This window comes from Pecten maximus, chromosome 14, assembly GCF_902652985.1.
Source record: "Pecten maximus chromosome 14, xPecMax1.1, whole genome shotgun sequence".
Lineage (NCBI taxonomy): Eukaryota > Metazoa > Mollusca > Bivalvia > Pectinida > Pectinidae > Pecten > Pecten maximus.
The window spans coordinates 15518048-15537592 of NC_047028.1; the positions used below are offsets into that span (position 1 = coordinate 15518048).

At 35.9% G+C, this 19545-nt stretch overlaps 1 protein-coding gene across 17 annotated transcripts in view; it reads right to left on the reverse strand.

Annotated features, from left to right (window-relative positions):
* Positions 1–1159: 1159 nt before the first annotated feature.
* LOC117341986 (muscleblind-like protein 3) overlaps positions 1160–19545 on the reverse strand; it is a 178784-nt gene continuing 160398 nt past the window's right edge. For 13 of the 17 annotated variants that reach the window (XM_033903913.1, XM_033903909.1, XM_033903917.1 and 10 more), the window contains 3 exons: positions 15406–15521; positions 11833–11917; positions 1160–11485 (listed from right to left, as the gene is read on the reverse strand). In XM_033903913.1, coding sequence (XP_033759804.1) covers positions 11367–11485; positions 11833–11917; positions 15406–15521 — 320 coding nt within the window. In that variant the 3' untranslated portion in view covers positions 1160–11366. The remainder of the gene's footprint in view (positions 11486–11832; positions 11918–15405; positions 15522–19545) is intronic. The other 4 variants (XM_033903912.1, XM_033903907.1, XR_004535727.1 and 1 more) reach the window with 2 other exon arrangements.

A 19545-nucleotide genomic window follows, 5' to 3' on the forward strand; every position in this document is an offset into this window, starting at 1 on the left:
AATGTCCCAAGTCTAATGTTTGACTGTCAGGTTACAGTATTATTCCTGTTTGAAGTCGTATTGGTTGAGAAAAGAAAGACTTATGTAGAAATTTGTATAGATATTTTATCATGACATTTAGTAAGACGGGAGAAGGTCTGTCAATGGCGTTTATAAAATCTGTTGTTTTGGTACAATTCTGTTTTATACCCAATAACGCTGTTATTTAAATTATACATAGTATGCGCCATGAAATGAACCAATTTATCAGAATACATGTGTATGTTGCCAAAAACAGCCACCCAAGTGATGTCAGAGACGCGACAACAAAATTCTATTTTGGGTATATGACCTTGAACTCAAACCTACCAATTCAATATCCAAACTTGCGCAGACGTACAAATGAAGTTCCATCAAACTTTGTCACAAACACTACAGCTATAGTAACAAACATGATGTGACGACAGTATTCCATTTTAATGATATATTGTCCTTAATCATTTGGGTGACCACGCCTGCGCTCGAATTTGTCCTAGGTATGTGCAATATAAAGTGCGTCTAAAGTTTATTGATTTATTATAAGATCTGTGAAAATTACCATTTGAGCGACAACATTTTGATGGATAGACAAGAAATGTACATATATATCCTCACTGCGCGTGAAGGGTATGCCTTATGCATGCCCTAGCCAACCTTTTTAGGTTCATATCTTTATAAGTTTTCATATACATGTACCTTAAGTAAACACGTCTCATCATTCTTGATATTTGGAAGGTTTGGTAAGTTATTAAGTTGTTTGCATGTTGTTATTATAGATTTTATTTTCATTATTTAAATATCTAATGTACACATAAATGAAAATGTAACCAAAATTTGAGACAAGACAATAATTTTAGCAATCGCTTCCAATGAATCTTACATGGCCACAATTTCAAAATGATTCAATATTTCCTTCGCTCATGTTCTATACGGACATTCGCCTTGAGCGCTCACACAATATTGTAATTACCTCCATCAACTTGTGTATGATCGGCCTACAACTGTTTGGTCATATTTTGAATAAATGACACTCGCTTGATTTGCTAGTTTGATGAAGTATTGTTGTGGTCAGACTTAATTGTCACGTGATTCACGCTGTGTAGTATGTATGGATGAATGGGAAGTTTGAACACAATGAGGGTTATATTTTGAAAAATATTTTATTGACTACGTACTTAAACTTTTTTTAAAAGAACGAAAAGGAATATCCTTAACCAAAAAATACCTATTTACAATAGATTTAACAAAAAATTATAAACAATTGCGTCTTTCTTTATAAACAAAACTAGACACTTCACCACATTTATTCATAAATAAACAAATTTATGAGTTACACTCATTTCCACGGAAATAACTGGAAGACATCTTTGGCATATAATGATATAAACAACTTTGGTGAGTTTTCCCCTGTCTTGCTTCTTTTAAGTGTATGCGTGCAGGAAAAATAAGATCCTCGCACCGCACTATGCTAGCTGGCTGGCTGCCATTTTTGAAAGTGTGCAAGACTACACAACTGCATGCTGGGATAGTAGATGGACTGTCAGGCTAACCTGGAAAAAGATTAGTTGACGGGTAGAAGCAGCAAAGCTTCAGTGATGTTACAAGCCCAGCCTAGCGCACAGCCGTCCATCCACCGCGAAGATCCAATAAAAAAAAACTACCAAGTATTTATAGCTAAGACTGTGGTCAGTATATACCCTGATCTGTATGGAACACCCCAATGATCAGGTCTCCCACAGCATAACCAATGACATATCCTTGTATTGTTAAAATGTTATACCAATGACATCATAAACGATATCCTTTTCCTAGTTGTCTTGATATCTTATTAAGGAAATTATTTAAAAAAAAAAAAATAATAAAATAAAAAAGAGAATTAACTAGTATGTTTAAATTATGATTATATATATTTGTCTATTTTAATCTGGTTTTAAAATGTTGAACTGTTGGGTTAGAGGATTATGTCATTCCATGGCGTAGCTGTATTAAGACACTGACCACTGTGGCCATATAGATTATCAGGGTATGTTTTCTATTCTTCCTCTTCCTTAATCTCCATTGGCACATAGGAAATAGTTTGGGAAACACTAAACCAAAATACTCCTAAATAGTTAAAAATATTGAGATCAAAAGTAGGGCATCATTATCATAACAAATGCATGCTGGTTTCTTTTCATAAAAATATGAAAACATCTAAGATATAATAGATTTCGGGTAGAAAAAAAAATGATAGTAACTATTATGCTAATTTACAGCTTCTTGTTCTCTCTTTGAAATTAATGAAGAAAAACAAAACATAATCAAAAATAAAAATTGATGTTATTGAAGAATTGTTATTTTTTCGGTGGGATAAAAACAAACATCAGATTAGCACCATAAGAATCATGCATTATTATTTTAGAGATTTTTCATGAATAAAGTTAGGTTAAAATTACATTAATATATCTTTGAATTAATTTAAAACGAAAACACAAATTTAACAAAGGCACCTAATGCCAATCTAAGAAAACAAGTTCTAATGAAAAAACAAAACGTACACTACTTATAATTAATTACCTGCGTTAATTGAAGCACCTGTCAAGCCACTTAGTGATCGGAATATAATAGCCAGCAGATTTTAACAAGCAATCTCCCAAAGTACCTCCTAGTGCCAGGGACCAACCAGCGGCCTTTATCAAACAGGAATTTATCATCAAACAATTAAGAACGCCAGTACAGACTGAAGAGCCCCAATAAAAACAAAATCACTATTTATTGGGTATAAATCAATTATGCTTTTTGTATGAATTTCAAAAACTGATTTTGTAAACAAGAATCAAGAGTTCATCATTATTTTCAGTCCGAAAGTCTTACATGATAAATTTGGTTGTAAAACTGTAATGGCGTCTCAATGTTTGATGCTAAAAAGTGAGACCTATGTTGCAAAAACACGAGCCCCTCTTCATTGTCCTGATTTTGTGCTTTTGCTGGAGTTTCTGATTCTTCTTCTGTTTCTGATCATTTCATTTTTCAGATAAAAAAAAAAAAAAAAAAAATCTTTAAATTTTTGCATGAGGTGTATCAATTGTACATAGACATTAATAAAATCTAATTTATATAGTTTATGAAAATGCTTAAACTTCAAATATGAAAATGAAATCCACCAGAATCAGAAGATTAAAGGCTACCTGTAGGAATCATAGCGCACGACCATCGTTATACATGGACACCACAAATATCTGATTATATGCAAAGTGTAAATGCGATAAGAATTCGGACGATGATGAGCAATTTTTGTGAATATTGGAAATCTTTTGAAGATTCCTTGTACTATGGTATGGTATCAATAAATGCATTTAAAGTAGGAATAATTTGTGATTAATCTCGTATGCAATTTGATATTAAAATGTGCAGAATTCAACAAGATGCTTGGAGAACAGCACAGAGTGTCAGCCATGACTGAATTCTAGTCAGGTTCTCTGTAGGCCTTTTCAGGGTGACCTCCTGGTCTTGTGCACTCCGCCGAATCATTTGCTCCGATTATCATTATTGCAAATTGTTGTATTATTGTGTTTCTTCTTCAGTTAATTAAGAAACGGATTAATATAAGTTTAAAACTTTTCCCGGACTCCGATCTTTTATTATTCTTAAATGACTGTTTGTTTGTAGGAAAGACAGATACTATTTATAACTACGTAACTAAACACCTTCCACTTACTAACGACAATGATACAGACAAGATCTAACACCTACGATGATTGGGAGCTTGGCTCGGTTGTAAATGTCTAGTTTTAATAGCACCTAAAATTATATTACAATATATAAGACATACTGTTTGAAAACAGAAATAGAGCACAGCTCATCAATCTGATTGACGACGTGCAGTGATACCATTAAACTGTCCTTGACCTTTCCCAGCACCATAGTAACCATTTTCTATTTCCTTATATATGGAACATTGTTCATCTGCTCAGCTTTGAGTCCACATTATATTTTAAACATAGCCATAGTTGTTTTATGCCAATGTGCTATTGTGTTTTTTTTTCTTTATTCTTATTGACTGCTGACATGAAGAGAGCAATTAAAAATCAAATTTGTGAAATACAATATTGATATTTTCACAGGCGAAATTGACCCGGAAAATATCTGAATGTGTTTTGTCATTAGTAATTGAAAATTTGACAAAGTGCCACTACCATTTCAGTAGAAAACTGATTAAAGTAAGATACCATGATTTATCAGGAAAGAGAAAGCATACAATGTACACGTATCTAAAGAGGTTAGTGCTAACACTATCGCGAGAGATCGTGTTACGTGACACAAATGTCGAAGTTTGATTATAGTGGCGTCGACCAATCAGGTTCTGTTGTAGGGCTACAGCCAAGCCCGCCAATATTTAAAGCCAGTATGATCCATAATGCAGCTGCAATACCATTTCCAAAAAGCTTGTTCTTATATTCAATTGTTATATGGCAAAAAACAAGATCTATACAATAAGTCATTCAATTATAAGAAAAATGTGAACTATTTTGGACGGTTCCTTGTAGAAAGATGTATTTTATCCCCTTTAAATAGCAATGGCAAGATGGTTTATACAGAAAGTATAAATTTTGTTGACCTTAACACACACGCATCATTGTACAGACATACTATGGTACAATATTGCTAACGTGAACATGACTCCCTTCTCTAAATGCTTGTGTCGGTACATACACATATGGCTGGCAGAACGTGTGTAAACAGGTGATCTCAACCCTATATTCAAAGGTCAAGGCCAGTCTGAAAGTTGAAAGGTCAAAGGAGAAGTGAGATCATGCAAGGACAAAAAAGCACAACACATTTGTTTTACAATTATGTATATTGGATTATACTCCGAGGTTTGTGTTTATTGGGCATCTCTTAAAGAGTCAGAAGCGGAGGCAGACATGACACAAATATAAGCATGGTTGGACGACTTTACAATGTCGTCTGGCGAAAAGCTCAAGCAAATCTACTATAAAGATATATAGGAGGTGATTTCAGTGTAAGGTCATTAAACCATTGAAAATCTACATTGAATGTATATACTTCTATAAAACGAATCTGCTAGTCTCTGTGGCTTATAAAGACCTTCACCGGAGAGTGGTTTTGAAACCATGGTTACTAATGAAAAATTTACAACAGTTGAGAACTAACCATACTGTTTTTGACAATTTATATCAATATTAAACACAAAAATGAAAAAGAATATGTATCATACAATAAAATCCCAAAAATAACAATGTTTCCCAATCATTTTGTGGATGATTCCCTCAATTCTCAGCAGGAACTTAAAAAATCCATCAATTTCAATAAATCAATATTTCAAATCATTCGTTTGAACATTCTTTTCTTTCGTAATTCTGATCTTGAACACTCATGACCTCGCTGGTGCAGTTTTCAACTGCTTTCAAAATAAACCTATGGCGAGTTCAGCTTTTTTGGAAAATGTTAATTCTAAAAGCTACAATCCAGTATAAAAAGTTTGTGTCACGCACGAATGTATTTCTCTGAAAACATACTCTATATGCCATTGGACAAAGCAAGAATGCAAATTTATTCTATAATTTTGAGAAAAAAAATGAATAATTTTGAAATATTCATCTTACACATCTTTGAAAATTAAATTTGAGTCTTGCTGCAAACTCCTGCAATTTCCTGCACAAATTTTACAACCTACTATGAAAATTTCAAAGATTAGAAGCATGGCACAAACTTGTTAAACTTGATCATAGTTAAGAAATCAGCTGTTTTAAACTCAGCAATCCGCATATGGCATTTTGGGCACTTTGCTAGGAGTTGTTAGACAACCCCTTTGGTTAAGTAATTAACAGCTCACACAAAAGCTTACAAAGCGAAAAATGGGTGTCACATCCCCCTGTCACCACCACGAACCACACACACGATCGTGTGTGTCGCCCACTTTTGTCACATGTTATCACATATGTGACTTAGTTACCGTACCACACAATCATCATACAACTAAGATATATCTTGCCCTCCCCGTGGGCATAACATAAACAGGACCTACTTCTATCGTAACAGTCTATATATAGTAACAGGATCTTTATTGTACTGTTTTGTGACTCCGATACCATTCTGACTAAAAAAACTATGACAACATCAGATGCTGTCATGGCTCAATATCTAGACTTTAAAACTGAACGCTTTAACTAATAACCAATATATCTAATACAAGAAATATTATCATCAAAGATTCGAACCATTCCAAAAGAAAATGATATAATCAATAAAAAAATGTTTCTTTTTCGTCAAAGGACATCAACCATTTCACACACAGTAACGTGTCACCATATAAACAACAACAATACAACAGAACATGTGACTATGTGATGGACCAATCGTTGTGTTTGACACAAAGACTGTTTGGGTTTTGTGTGATGGACAAATCACTGTGTCTGACACAAAGATTGTTGGTTACTGTAATGGACCAATCATCATGTCTGACATGAGAAGTGCTTGGTTTAATGGACCAATCACTGTGCATGACACAAAAACAGTAAGGACCAAGCAGTGCATCCAACACAAAAAATCTGGTTAGTAATGTGTTGGAACAATCGCTGTGCCTGACACAAAGGCTCTTTGGAGTATGAACTCTCACATCACAGCCCTGTGGCATGAAACCACAAGCATTACATACTATTTTATACACAAGTCATCAACTACATATAACATGTTCTTAATAAATGTTAAGTTCATAGTAACTTCTGCCCAAAGGTCAACCATACAATGTCAAAGGTCAAAATTTGAATCATACACACACACGCACACCCTCACACATACACACATACATATAATATAATCTTTTAGCACTTAAAATATGGCGTCTTATACCACAAAGTACTAGTATAAGTTTAATATGGCAAAATGGATTTCATGCAATACATCAATGCGCAGCACTTCCAACTGACTGTAAAAGTTTTGTAGTAGATTTTGTGTAAAGAGGTGGCACTATTTGTATATTGTTAACTACTTTTCACACAAGTAATTTCTCTGGAAAATTGATTTGTTAGTCTAAGATATATGGCACTTAAATGACTCAACAATTTCGATGCAACATTATAAGTGGTTTAAACTCTCTATATTGGATTTCTTGAACACATTTTTTTTCAGCTGAAACCAGATTGATGAAAAGAACCTGAGCCCAACTCCAAAAGTAATTTTCAAATTTAAACGGGGTATGTCCATTTGTCTTTATGGTAATGAACACAATAAATGCCTTCATTGAAGTGGCCTGAGAAAACGATGTTTGTTATGGCACTTTACATGCAGGAATAGTCCTTTCCTGGACAACAACTACAACCTACCCCCAGGACTAACCTTTGTAATAGACTTCCTGTCGCTGAAACACAACCTACCCAAACACTAAAAATCTACATAACATTACGTACTTTTCCCATTAACTGTCAACACACTGAAGTGGTCTTGGCCACAGAACAACAACCTTATTAGATGTCATTTCTTATACATCACATGTTGCTTTGTAAAATCATTGAACTTCTGTAACAACAGTAATTGAACTATAAGATATAATTTCAAAATTTTCCAACAACCAATCACAAGTCAGAATAGATTCATTTTGACACCTATTTCAACAAGGTCATCTCTTCATAAAGAAAACAAATCACCTCCATCTTATCAATTTTTCTTTGCCTAATCACAATAAAAAAGAGTTTGACTCTATTATAAATTGAAAAAAGAAATTATAAAAAAAATTCGTAAATTCCCTTAAGCAAGATTCTGAAAAATCTGGGGTTATTTCAATACGTCAACTGGCGATAAGAAATATCACAAGTATATGTACGTTTGGGCAGAAGGAACTAGGAAACAACATATAGAGACACTGAATCTACAGATCACCCCGGTACTGTAAAATCATCTAGTATTCTACAGATAAAATAGGTTTTGTAACATACATAACAAGTTATCACAAAACCACACCGATTAAAATGAAGTTATGAACACGCCGCTCACGGGCTTGGGTGCCTTTCATAAAAACACTGCCTATGTAGGTATCGCTGCAGACACTTAATTTAGATAACAAGAGAGACAAATCCAGGAAATTCACCAACAAAACCAATTAACCAAAACTATTTCTTGAAAAAAGTCTTGTCCAATAAAAATAATATATTTAAGAAAACGACAGCGAAACTGATTGGATAACTTTGACATTTTCATTGTACTGTGGCTGCGACATCATAAACCGTGCGTAGCAGTGGAACGGGACGAGCCGAATATGCTATTATGCTATGTCATAGACTATCAAACAATATATATAGAACGAAATGAGAAAATACAAATCGCATATCAAAATCCACTGAGTAAAAGAAATGAAAAAGAGATAAAAATAGCCCAAATGGCGAGAATTTAATTCTCAAAAATTTGAAAAATTTGTTGGAAAAAATAGTCTTTCTTGCATATTTAATTATTGAATTTAATCACATTTTGGAAGAAATGATGGGTTCAATAGTTTCAATGCTACCAGCAGATGGAAACCTATAACCGAATGGGAAAGGTCAAAGGTCAAAGTGTGGATATTTCAGAGTAACCGTTACAACAAAATGGTTAACAAAGAATTGTATATAACTGGGTAAACAGAGGCTATTGTTTTCTTACAAAGACTTGTAAAATATTTATATATTAGGTACAATTCCCCAGATATAAACAGGGTAATGTAGCGACAGATCGGAACATATCTGTTAATGCTGTAACTGTTCCCCAATGGTTTAGAATTGTGTATGTGACCTTTCCCATCGCCTGTTTTAAAGGTCTGGCTTTCTCAGCCGAAATTATTCCCCGTTTTGGGCAACAACTCAGCAAATGACATGGACAGTGATATGTAGACATTCAACAGATGAAGTAAACATATTTGGTTTTTTCTTCAATTTGAGACATGTAAAATATATATACACAAAAAATCTATAACAGTCCTCTTAACACCCTCTGATCCATCCAACACGCATCTCACTCCAAATATGGTATGATAATCCACCAAAAATGACATTTGTACTAACTGGATATAATCAGTCACATGGCATGCTTAATTGACCAATTAAAATGGTCGTAACAACATGTCTATTTCAAAATCACATACATATAACAGATAAGGCTACATCGTTTGTCTCTCAAAAACAAAGTTGAGAATGGCCGCCCTGTCTGACACCAACTTTCCTTATTGGATGCTCCCCATTAGTGGAACAGGGGTTTCTAATAGAGGAGTTGGGTCAAAAGGGTTGTACCATTATGTAAGTGGGGAAGAAAGGTTAAATACTACTTATATAACTACCACCGATAATGATACTCTAATATATAAGAAAAAATATTGTACATGTAAGGAATTGTATGAACAAAAAGCCTTTGTCCAGTCAAATAGTAATTTAGGTTAAAGTAACACTACAGGTTTTGTAACATGGATTTGTGACAATTTCGCAATTGACGACCTAACTTATAGTCATCAATTAATCCATTATATAATTTGTTTTAAATTGTATCGATCAACTATCACTCACAATGGTTAATTTTAGAATATGAACATTAAATGTTTGGAACACGTGACCTTGGTTCAGGTCTTTTTATACATACAAATCTTCAATTGGTTAAAACAGTGACAATGGAACAGTGTTGGTTACTACCTTCAGCACAGAAGGGTATACATATATATATATCTCCCTACCATCATCAGCAGAGAAAACTTTATGGCACAGTTTTGAAAAAAAAATTATAAAGAAAAAAACAAACAAACAATTGTTCATCATAACAAATTAGTTTAGTGTGCACCTTGTAGAAGAAATTGCACCTTTTTCATCAAAATATATAATTTACAACAGTATCTTTAACTAAAAAATTACACTCATAACAAACATCAGGTACACAGAATAGGTTATCATGTAAAGGGGGGATGGTCCTTCTTGTTCAGAAATTCACTATCTGCCTAACATTTGGCATTCAAATAATCTACAAAAACTTGGTCTATACTGCTCTGATTGGATAAGACTTGCTAAATAGATACAAGTTACCGACTAATAACAATATCCGGAGCATACCGATTTGTCAAGTAGGGCCAACCAATGGCAAAGTAGCACATATCTACCAGTAGACAAACTGGATTTTAGGCCTAACAGAAAGAAAACAATGTCTACAAACAGTACAGAAAAAAAACTAAGAACCATCTCCCCTCTACACCTTTAAGTTTACCGAGTACCATGTTGAAGTGATCAAGGGACATAACTCTGTTGTTAAAATGTGTCACAACTCCCCACTGTTCCTCTAACAGTCATGCATTAAGTGTAAAACACATGTAATCTATACATATCAAACGTATTCTCTTGTCGTGTGCGCAACGTGCATCTCCATATGGGTACAAAATAAACACTTCAAAAATCATAGCTGCTAAAAACTCTTGAAGGCTGGCAGGGCTTCACTCCGGGTCGCCATATTGTATATAGCATTATGGGGGAAAACAGCAAGGAAGTGGCAGGCTAAGCAAGGATTAAAAAACAAATCAATCCGTCACTAACGCCCAAATTTCAAAAATTAAAATTAGGCTAAAAAATTAGTTGCGTAGTTGTGTCAAGATTACTTTATCGTCTAGCAACTAGGGCAATCTTTTAAACTGATTGATGTTATTATATAACAATATTTATCAACAGGGTTTTTCTCTGAATGAAAGGATTAAAACAACAAAAAATATTTGAGCAATATTCAATATTGTGGAGAATATCGTTTACAAGTAAAACTTTTTTTTTCAATTTTGCTGTATAATCTATCACTTGAATGTAAATAAAAAATTGAAATTTCTGAAATCTGGAAAAAAATGCATTATCCTTTTCGGCGACTTTTTCTTCTCCTTTTCCGCAAGTATAGTCTTGCCACTAAACTCCTTGAAGCTGTTGCTGTTAACTTGACAACAGGCCTTCGACAATTCTAACATAATCACTTAACTATGATTCCTTCACATTTTATACACAGGTCAAGGTCATTGTCAAGGTCAGAGAAAAGGTCATCACCGGATTCCTTTCACGGATTCATTTCCATAGCACCATGATTCCTTGGGCAGGAATCATTTGTAGAAAAATCCATTGGCAAGGAAGAATACAAGGTCAAAGTCCACGATTTCAAGATCACTGTATTACATCAGTAAATTAATCATCCCCGCGACTTAGGCCACGCCCACCTACATGATAATCCTCATAAAACTTTGTGGAATACAAACACTTAAAATCCATTTGTATTAAAAAACAAACATATTGAGAACGCAATGACCCACTTTTATCCCTCCTGGTTGTCATGGCAACTAAATGAAAAAGAATCATAATGCAATGTGGCCGTGGTTACTTGGAAGGAGGAAGTGGTATGGGGATGTGGTAGTATTTACACATCGCACGCGTACACTTTCCACGGACCGCATCTCGACACACTGCCGCCCGTCCATCCTTCACTTCAACATAATCTGAAAGAGATTGGAAAGTAACCTTGAACTGATTATTTAGGAACGCTGATAAAAAGTACCAAGAAACATAGACTTTGTCCCGCAGTTGTCTAAGTTATGATTCAATATCAGCATTCTTGTAGTTTTAAAGATATATTGATATAAATGATGAAGTCATGAATAGCTTACCAATCTTACTGTATAGTCGTACCTCCAGATGAATTTGTAAATCTTGAGGTCACAATGTCAAGTTAAAGTAGGGTATATGACCTTTTATGAAATTCAATGAGCTGTCCATGTATATAACATTAATCTGATATTATGTGACCTTGAGCTTGGTGACATAAGTTGACCTGTGAGCAACTTACCCTCCATAATATGCACACTCTTGCATTCAGGCCTGTTACACCGGCCCAATTTAAAATCTCGGCAAACTGGGAGGGTGTCCAGCAACTGAAAGTACAACAGCCAATCAAATCCACATTACTGCTGTAAAAACAGGGACAAACATGTAAATGTTACATACAATTTGATTGGTTTATTTAAGTTTAGCAGTGTTTAGTAATAAATACACTACAGAAGCATTGTGTAGTGTAACTGATAATCTAGATCTGCTACATTTGTCACAGAAACACTTTACAATGAGTGAAATAGAAATTTAAAAAATATCAAGCTTCCAATAAGTAAGGAGGAATTGCACATTTAGGGTTCCTTAGACTAGCTCTAATCAGCTTAACCATTGTTATAATTTAATTAAAAGCATTAATTGATAAATCTACAAGGTACATGTATTAGTAACATTAAGTCATGTTAAACATTTAAATTTAGTAATGATCTTGGTATATTTTCTCTTTCCAGCCAAATATTATTTTCTTCACATATCATACTTTTCCTGTGTCAATATCATTGTTCAAAGCGGGTGAAGCAACAAGTTAAGATATTTTGCTTTCTAGCCATATCTTCCAAAAATGCTGCCCAGATGCTGAAGCACAGGACCTTCCATTAACAACATAAACCAGACCTTTACACAGAGTCACATTAGCTCCACACAAACCATGGTTACACTCCAAATGTCACAATTATATTACCACCATACCAACCACTGACTCAATTGAACCGACTCACATTGGCTCAATATCAACCCATAGAACATTGACTCAATATTAACCCAAAGGAAATTGGCTCAAATAGTACACTTATTATGTTTATAACTCAACATCAGTCATGGACTCAAAAAAAAACAACAACAAAAGTTCAGCTCCAATTTGAAACAATCAATTTAAACAACTGCAATTAATATAGATTTACATGGATATCCCTGAAAAACGTTTGTTAGGACTGACTCTGTACTACATATAGACAGTAACAGACTGACTCTGTACTACATATAGACAGTAACAAACTGACTCTGTACTACATATAGACAGTAACACACTGACTCTGTACTACATATAGACAGTAACAGACTGACCCTGTACTACATATAGACAGTAACAGACTGACCCTGTACTACATATAGACAGTAACAAACTGACACCATACTACATATAGACAGTAACAAACTGACTCCACACTACATATAGACAGTAACAAACTGACTCCACACTACATATAGACAGTAACAAACTGACTCCATACTACATATAGACAGTAACAAACTGACTCCATACTACATATAGACAGTAACACACTGACTCCATACTACATATAGACAGTAACAAACTGACTCCATACTACATATAGACAGTAACAAACTGACTCCATACTACATAACACACTGACTCCATACTACATATAGACAGTAACAAACTGACTCCATACTACATATAGACAGTAACAAACTGACTCCATACTACATATAGACAGTAACACACTGACTCCATACTACATATAGACAGTAACACACTGACTCCATACTACATATAGACAGTAACAAACTGACTCCATACTACATATAGACAGTAACAAACTGACTCCACACTACATATAGACAGTAACAAACTGACTCCATACTACATATAGACAGTAACAGACTGACTCCATACTACATATAGACAGTAACAAACTGACTCCATACTACATATAGACAGTAACACACTGACTCCATACTACATATAGACAGTAACACACTGACTCCATACTACATATAGACAGTAACAGACTGACTATGTACTACATATAGACAGTAACAAACTGACTCCATACTACATATAGACAGTAACACACTGACTCTGTACTACATATAGACAGTAACACACTGACACCATAATACATATAGACAGTACCAGACTGACTATGTACTACATATAGACAGTAACAAACTGACTCCATACTACATATAGACAGTAACACACTGACTCTGTACTACATATAGACAGTAACACACTGACACCATAATACATATAGACAGTACCAGACTGACTATGTACTACATATAGACAGTAACAAACTGACTCCACACTACATATAGACAGTAACAAACTGACTCCATACTACATATAGACAGTAACAGACTGACTCCATACTACATATAGACAGTAACACACTGACTCTGTACTACATATAGACAGTAACACACTGACTCTGTACTACATATAGACAGTAACAAACTGACTCCACACTACATATAGACAGTAACAGACTGACTCTGTACTACATATAGACAGTAACAAACTGACTCCACACTACATATAGACAGTAACAAACTGACCCCATACTACATATAGACAGTAACAAACTGACTCCATACTACATATAGACAGTAACAAACTGACCCCATACTACATATAGACAGTAACAAACTGACTCTATACTACATATAGACAGTAACAAACTGACTCCATACTACATATAGACAGTAACAAACTGACTCCATACTACATATAGACAGTAACAAACTGACTCCATACTACATATAGACAGTAACACACTGACTCCATACTACATATAGACAGTAACACACTGACTCCATACTACATATAGACAGTAACAAACTGACTCCATACTACATATAGACAGTAACACACTGACTCCATACTACATATAGACAGTAACACACTGACTTCGATCTATACTACATATAAGTAACAAACTGACTCTATGCTAGACCTTGAAACAGTGACCATTGACCCTACAGTACAAAGTTTCTAAGACAACTGACCAACACTTCACCACAGTAATGTCCTCTGACAGTAAAGCTGAACAACCTTTTAGATTCTGTGGTGTGTTCCATATTTGTACATCTTTGCTAATTAAAGAAGTGCTAGAAACCCAAGTAGCTTTAAAAAGAAGTTATTGAATTCAGATAGCAAGAAATGTATATCCTTAAACTTTTGCCAAAAACAATTTCCAATTGTAGGTATATATATAACCTGCTGACTTAGAAGCTACTGGCTGACAGAGAGGAGAAGATAATCCTTTCACTACAAGGTGCACTGGGAGGGATGTGAACTAGCTATTAATTCTGCCTCTAAGCTGGACAGGGGCCTGAATGCCTCACCCTATACAGGAACAGGGCCAGAAACCAAAACAAGTCAAAACATGTCCTGATTCGATCTCTGCTTTTCAAAGAAACATATCAATGATTGATTTTATAAAAATAGTTATGTATGAACTAATTTAAATTTGCATATATAATACAAAAAAACACTTTTAGGTAAATCGTCCTGGTGTAAACTCCAATGATTATTTTCTACTATAAATGCAACCTCTTTAAAAATCAAGACATTTATAATAACTACATCCCATATAAATTAATGATTTTCTGATTTCCTAGAAACTCGATGAAAATTTGTTACAATCCAATAAAAAAAAGTCTAATTAAAGTGATATTTGTATTTATTTATGAATGCCATCTCACACTTTTAATCTAATATGTATCTATGATACATAAACTACAAAAAAACATTAGCAGTTGTCATGGTAACTATGGAGCACTCTACCTGTTGGTTGCTGTCAAAGTAATTTACGGTATAGGCGTTATTAGATGGTACGCCAATTGGTGCCGTCACCATAGCTGTGGATGCAGCGGCTTCAGGGGAGACAACCAATGGCACTGCTGGCATTGTGTTGTTATGGCAACAGTAAGGGGACCAGTTATTGTGCAGATGTTGTCGAAGCATTCGAACACCACATGCAGGTGACCAAAGCAAATTAAAAGCACACAGGAGTTAGAGCATGAAAGAAATGAAACAACAAAAAAGATATAAAAAATACAAATTAATAATGGGTTAATTGTGCTGAAAAGGCAAAATATAAAATAGATATTTGTTAATAATGCATTTGACCTAATTAACATCCATTAGTGACCTGCTTTATATCCTTTAATTATCATATCAATATCTCAAGGTCATTGTTTCAAGTTGACTGGATCAGGTTTAATTTCCCTGGCTGGTCTAGCTTAATACTTGACCTAATTAATACCCTGTAAGACCTAATTAATGTCCCAATTACATTTAATTTATACCCCCCTGTTTTCCTGGTGAAATAGATGACCTAATTACCATATTGATCCTGCAGTAAGTGAATGGCCAACATTCTATTTTCAAACTAAGTGTAGGCTTATTACCATGGAATACAGTATATATGGCTTATCTTATTATTGCCAGGAGTTTTTATTAGTACAATTAAACCATTTGACCTAATTCACCTGATATGGCTGACCTAATCAATGTCCCTTATTAATCTATTTAACCATTCTATTGAATATTCCCCTCTCTCTACTGTCCTCTCCTGTTTCTGCTATATTAAATTGTATCCCCACTAACAGCCTTACAGCTTTAGCAAATGAAGGTCACAGCCAGTTAATATGGTCAAATACATGTTACACAACTACAAAATCATAATACGCAAACCAGATACATATTTGTATGTGCGGCAATCTAATAACCAAAAACAACAAATAAAGGAAAACCCAGGCAACCAAAATTATAACATTACCAGTAACTGTTAAGGGAAGATAAAGTATGTGATATTAATATCAGATATAAATATAGACTGGGTAAGCCAATACCAGCATCACATCCTGTATCCCATTATATACCATGCCATGATGCAATAACGTGTTATACATTCCGCCTCTGTCGGTGTTTGTCAGGGAGAGTACTGTTACCTTGTCTGTGTTTGTCAGAGAGAGAACTGTTTCCCTGTCTGTTTGTCAGGGAGAGAACTGTTTCCCTGTCCGTGTTTGTCAGGGAGAGAACTGTTTCCCTGTCTGTGTTTGTCAGGGAGAGAACTGTTTCCCTGTCTGTGTTTGTCAGGGAGAGAACTGTTTCCCTGTCCGTGTTTGTCAGGGAGAGAACTGTTTCCCTGTCTGTGTTTTTCAGGGAGAGAACTGTTTCCCTGTCGGTGTTTGACAGGGAGAGAACCGTTCCCTGTCTGTGTTTGTCAGGGAGAGAACTGTTACCTTGTCTGTGTTTGTCAGAGAGAGAACTGTTTCCCTGTCTGTGTTTCTCAGGGAGAGAACTGTTTCCCTGTCTGTGTTTGTCAGGGAGAGAACTGTTACCCTGTCTGTGTTTGTCAGGGAGAGAACTGTTTCCTTGTCTGTGTTTGTCAGGGAGAGAACTGTTTCCCTGTCTGTGTTTGTCAGGGAGAGAACTGTTTCCCTGTCCGTGTTTGTCAGGGAGAGAACTGTTTCCCTGTCTGTGTTTCTCAGGGAGAGAACTGTTTCCCTGTCTGTGTTTGTCAGGGAGAGAACTGTTTCCCTGTCTGTGTTTGTCAGTGAGAGAACTGTTTCCTTGTCTGTGTTTGTCAGGGAGAGAACTGTTTCCCTGTCCGTGTTTGTCAGTGAGAGAACTGTTTCCTTGTCTGTGTTTGTCAGGGAGAGAACTGTTTCCCTGTCCGTGTTTGTCAGGGAGAGAACTGTTTCCCTGTCTGTGTTTGTCAGTGAGAGAACTGTTTCCTTGTCCGTGTTTGTCAGGGAGAGAACTGTTTCCCTGTCCGTGTTTGTCAGGGAGAGAACTGTTACCCTGTCTGTGTTTGTCAGGGAGAGAACTGTTTCCCTGTCTGTGTTTGTCAGGGAGAGAACTGTTTCCCTGTCTGTGTTTGTCAGGGAGAGAACTGTTACCTTGTCTGTGTTTGTCAGAGAGAGAACTGTTTCCCTGTCTGTGTTTGTCACGGAGAGAACTGTTTCCCTGTCTGTGTTTGTCAGGGAGAGAACTGTTACCCTGTCTGTGTTTGTCAGGGAGAGAACTGTTTCCCTGTCTGTGTTTGTCAGTGAGAGAACTGTTTCCCTGTCCGTATTTGTCAGGGAGAGAACTGTTACCCTGTCTGTGTTTGTCAGGGAGAGAACTGTTTCCCTGTCTGTGTTTGTCACGGAGAGAACTGTTACCCTGTCTGTGTTTGTCACGGAGAGAACTGTTTCCCTGTCCGTGTTTGTCACGGAGAGAACTGTTACCCTGTCTGTGTTTGTCAGGGAGAGAACTGTTTCCTTGTCTGTGTTTGTCAGGGAGAGAACTGTTTCCCTGTCCGTGTTTGTCAGGGAGAGAACTGTTTCCCTGTCCGTGTTTGTCAGGGAGAGAACTGTTTCCCTGTCCGTGTTTGTCAGGGAGAGAACTGTTTCCCTGTCTGTGTTTCTTAGGGAGAGAACTGTTTCCCTGTCTGTGTTTGTCAGGGAGAGAACTGTTTCCCTGTCTGTGTTTGTCAGAGAGAGAACTGTTTCCCTGTCCGTGTTTGTCAGGGAGAGAACTGTTTCCTTGTCTGTGTTTGTCACGGAGAGAACTGTTACCCTTTCTGTGTTTGTCAGGGAGAGAACTGTTACCCTGTCTGTGTTTGTCAGGGAGAGAACTGTTTCCCTGTCCGTGTTTGTCAGGGAGAGAACTGTTTCCCTGTCCGTGTTTGTCAGGGAGAGAACTGTTTCCCTGTCCGTGTTTGTCAGGGAGAGAACTGTTTCCTTGTCTGTGTTTGTCAGGGAGAGAACTGTTTCCCTGTCCGTGTTTGTCACGGAGAGAACTGTTACCCTGTCTGTGTTTGTCAGGGAGAGAACTGTTAGCTTGTCTGTGTTTGTCAGGGAGAGAACTGTTTCCCTGTCCGTGTTTGTCAGGGAGAGAACTGTTTCCCTGTCCGTGTTTGTCAGGGAGAGAACTGTTTCCTTGTCTGTGTTTGTCAGGGAGAGAACTGTTTCCCTGTCCGTGTTTGTCAGGGAGAGAACTGTTTCCCTGTCCGTGTTTGTCAGGGAGAGAACTGTTACCCTGTCTGTGTTTGTCAGGGAGAGAACTGTTACCCTGTCTGTGTTTGTCAGGGAGAGAACTGTTACCCTGTCTGTGTTTATCACAGAGAGAACTGCTACCCCATTGGTGTTTGTCAGGGAGAAATTTCTCTCAAAACTGACAAAAAAATTATTCTCTGTCATCATCTAGAAATAACTTGAACCAATTTGCTAATAGCTGTTTGCTTTTCAGGCCTTGGTACTGATTTATAACTGATCAATTTCTGATCATTATACTAATTGGTTATTGGTCAATTTTATCTTTCTGAATGATTTCGTTATTGACTTTTTTCTGATTTGCGACCCAATTTGTGATTGGCCAGTGTCTGCCCTGACCTACTGATTGGTTGGTTCCTATTCTGAATTTTCATCTGATTTATGATTGATCAATTTCTGATTGTTATACTAATTGTTTATTGGTCAATTTCTGTCACTCTGAATGATTTGTTATTGATTTATTCCAAATAAATTCCTCCTAAATTGTGATTGGTCAGTTTCTTCCCTGACCTCCAACTGATTGGCCAATTCCGGATCTTCAGGCAGATTTTATTATCTAGCTTGTCCTACCAAACTCTCTTGCTAGAGACATTTGGACGTAACCAATATATAAATTAGACGTCAGCAGGACAGATCTATTGCCTTCCCGACATATTCTGACATGTCTGATAACACCGACTGAGGCGGAAACGTTAAACCACAATATAGAATATTTACACTGAAGCAGTTTCACTACATACATTCAAAACACAAATCATACACCGATATTCAAATTAATACAATATTCTTGCATCAAAACTTCTGACATGTCATTTTTAAGCATTCAAATCATGCAGAAAGAAAAAAAGAAAGGACAACAATATTCTTTTCAAATAAAAAA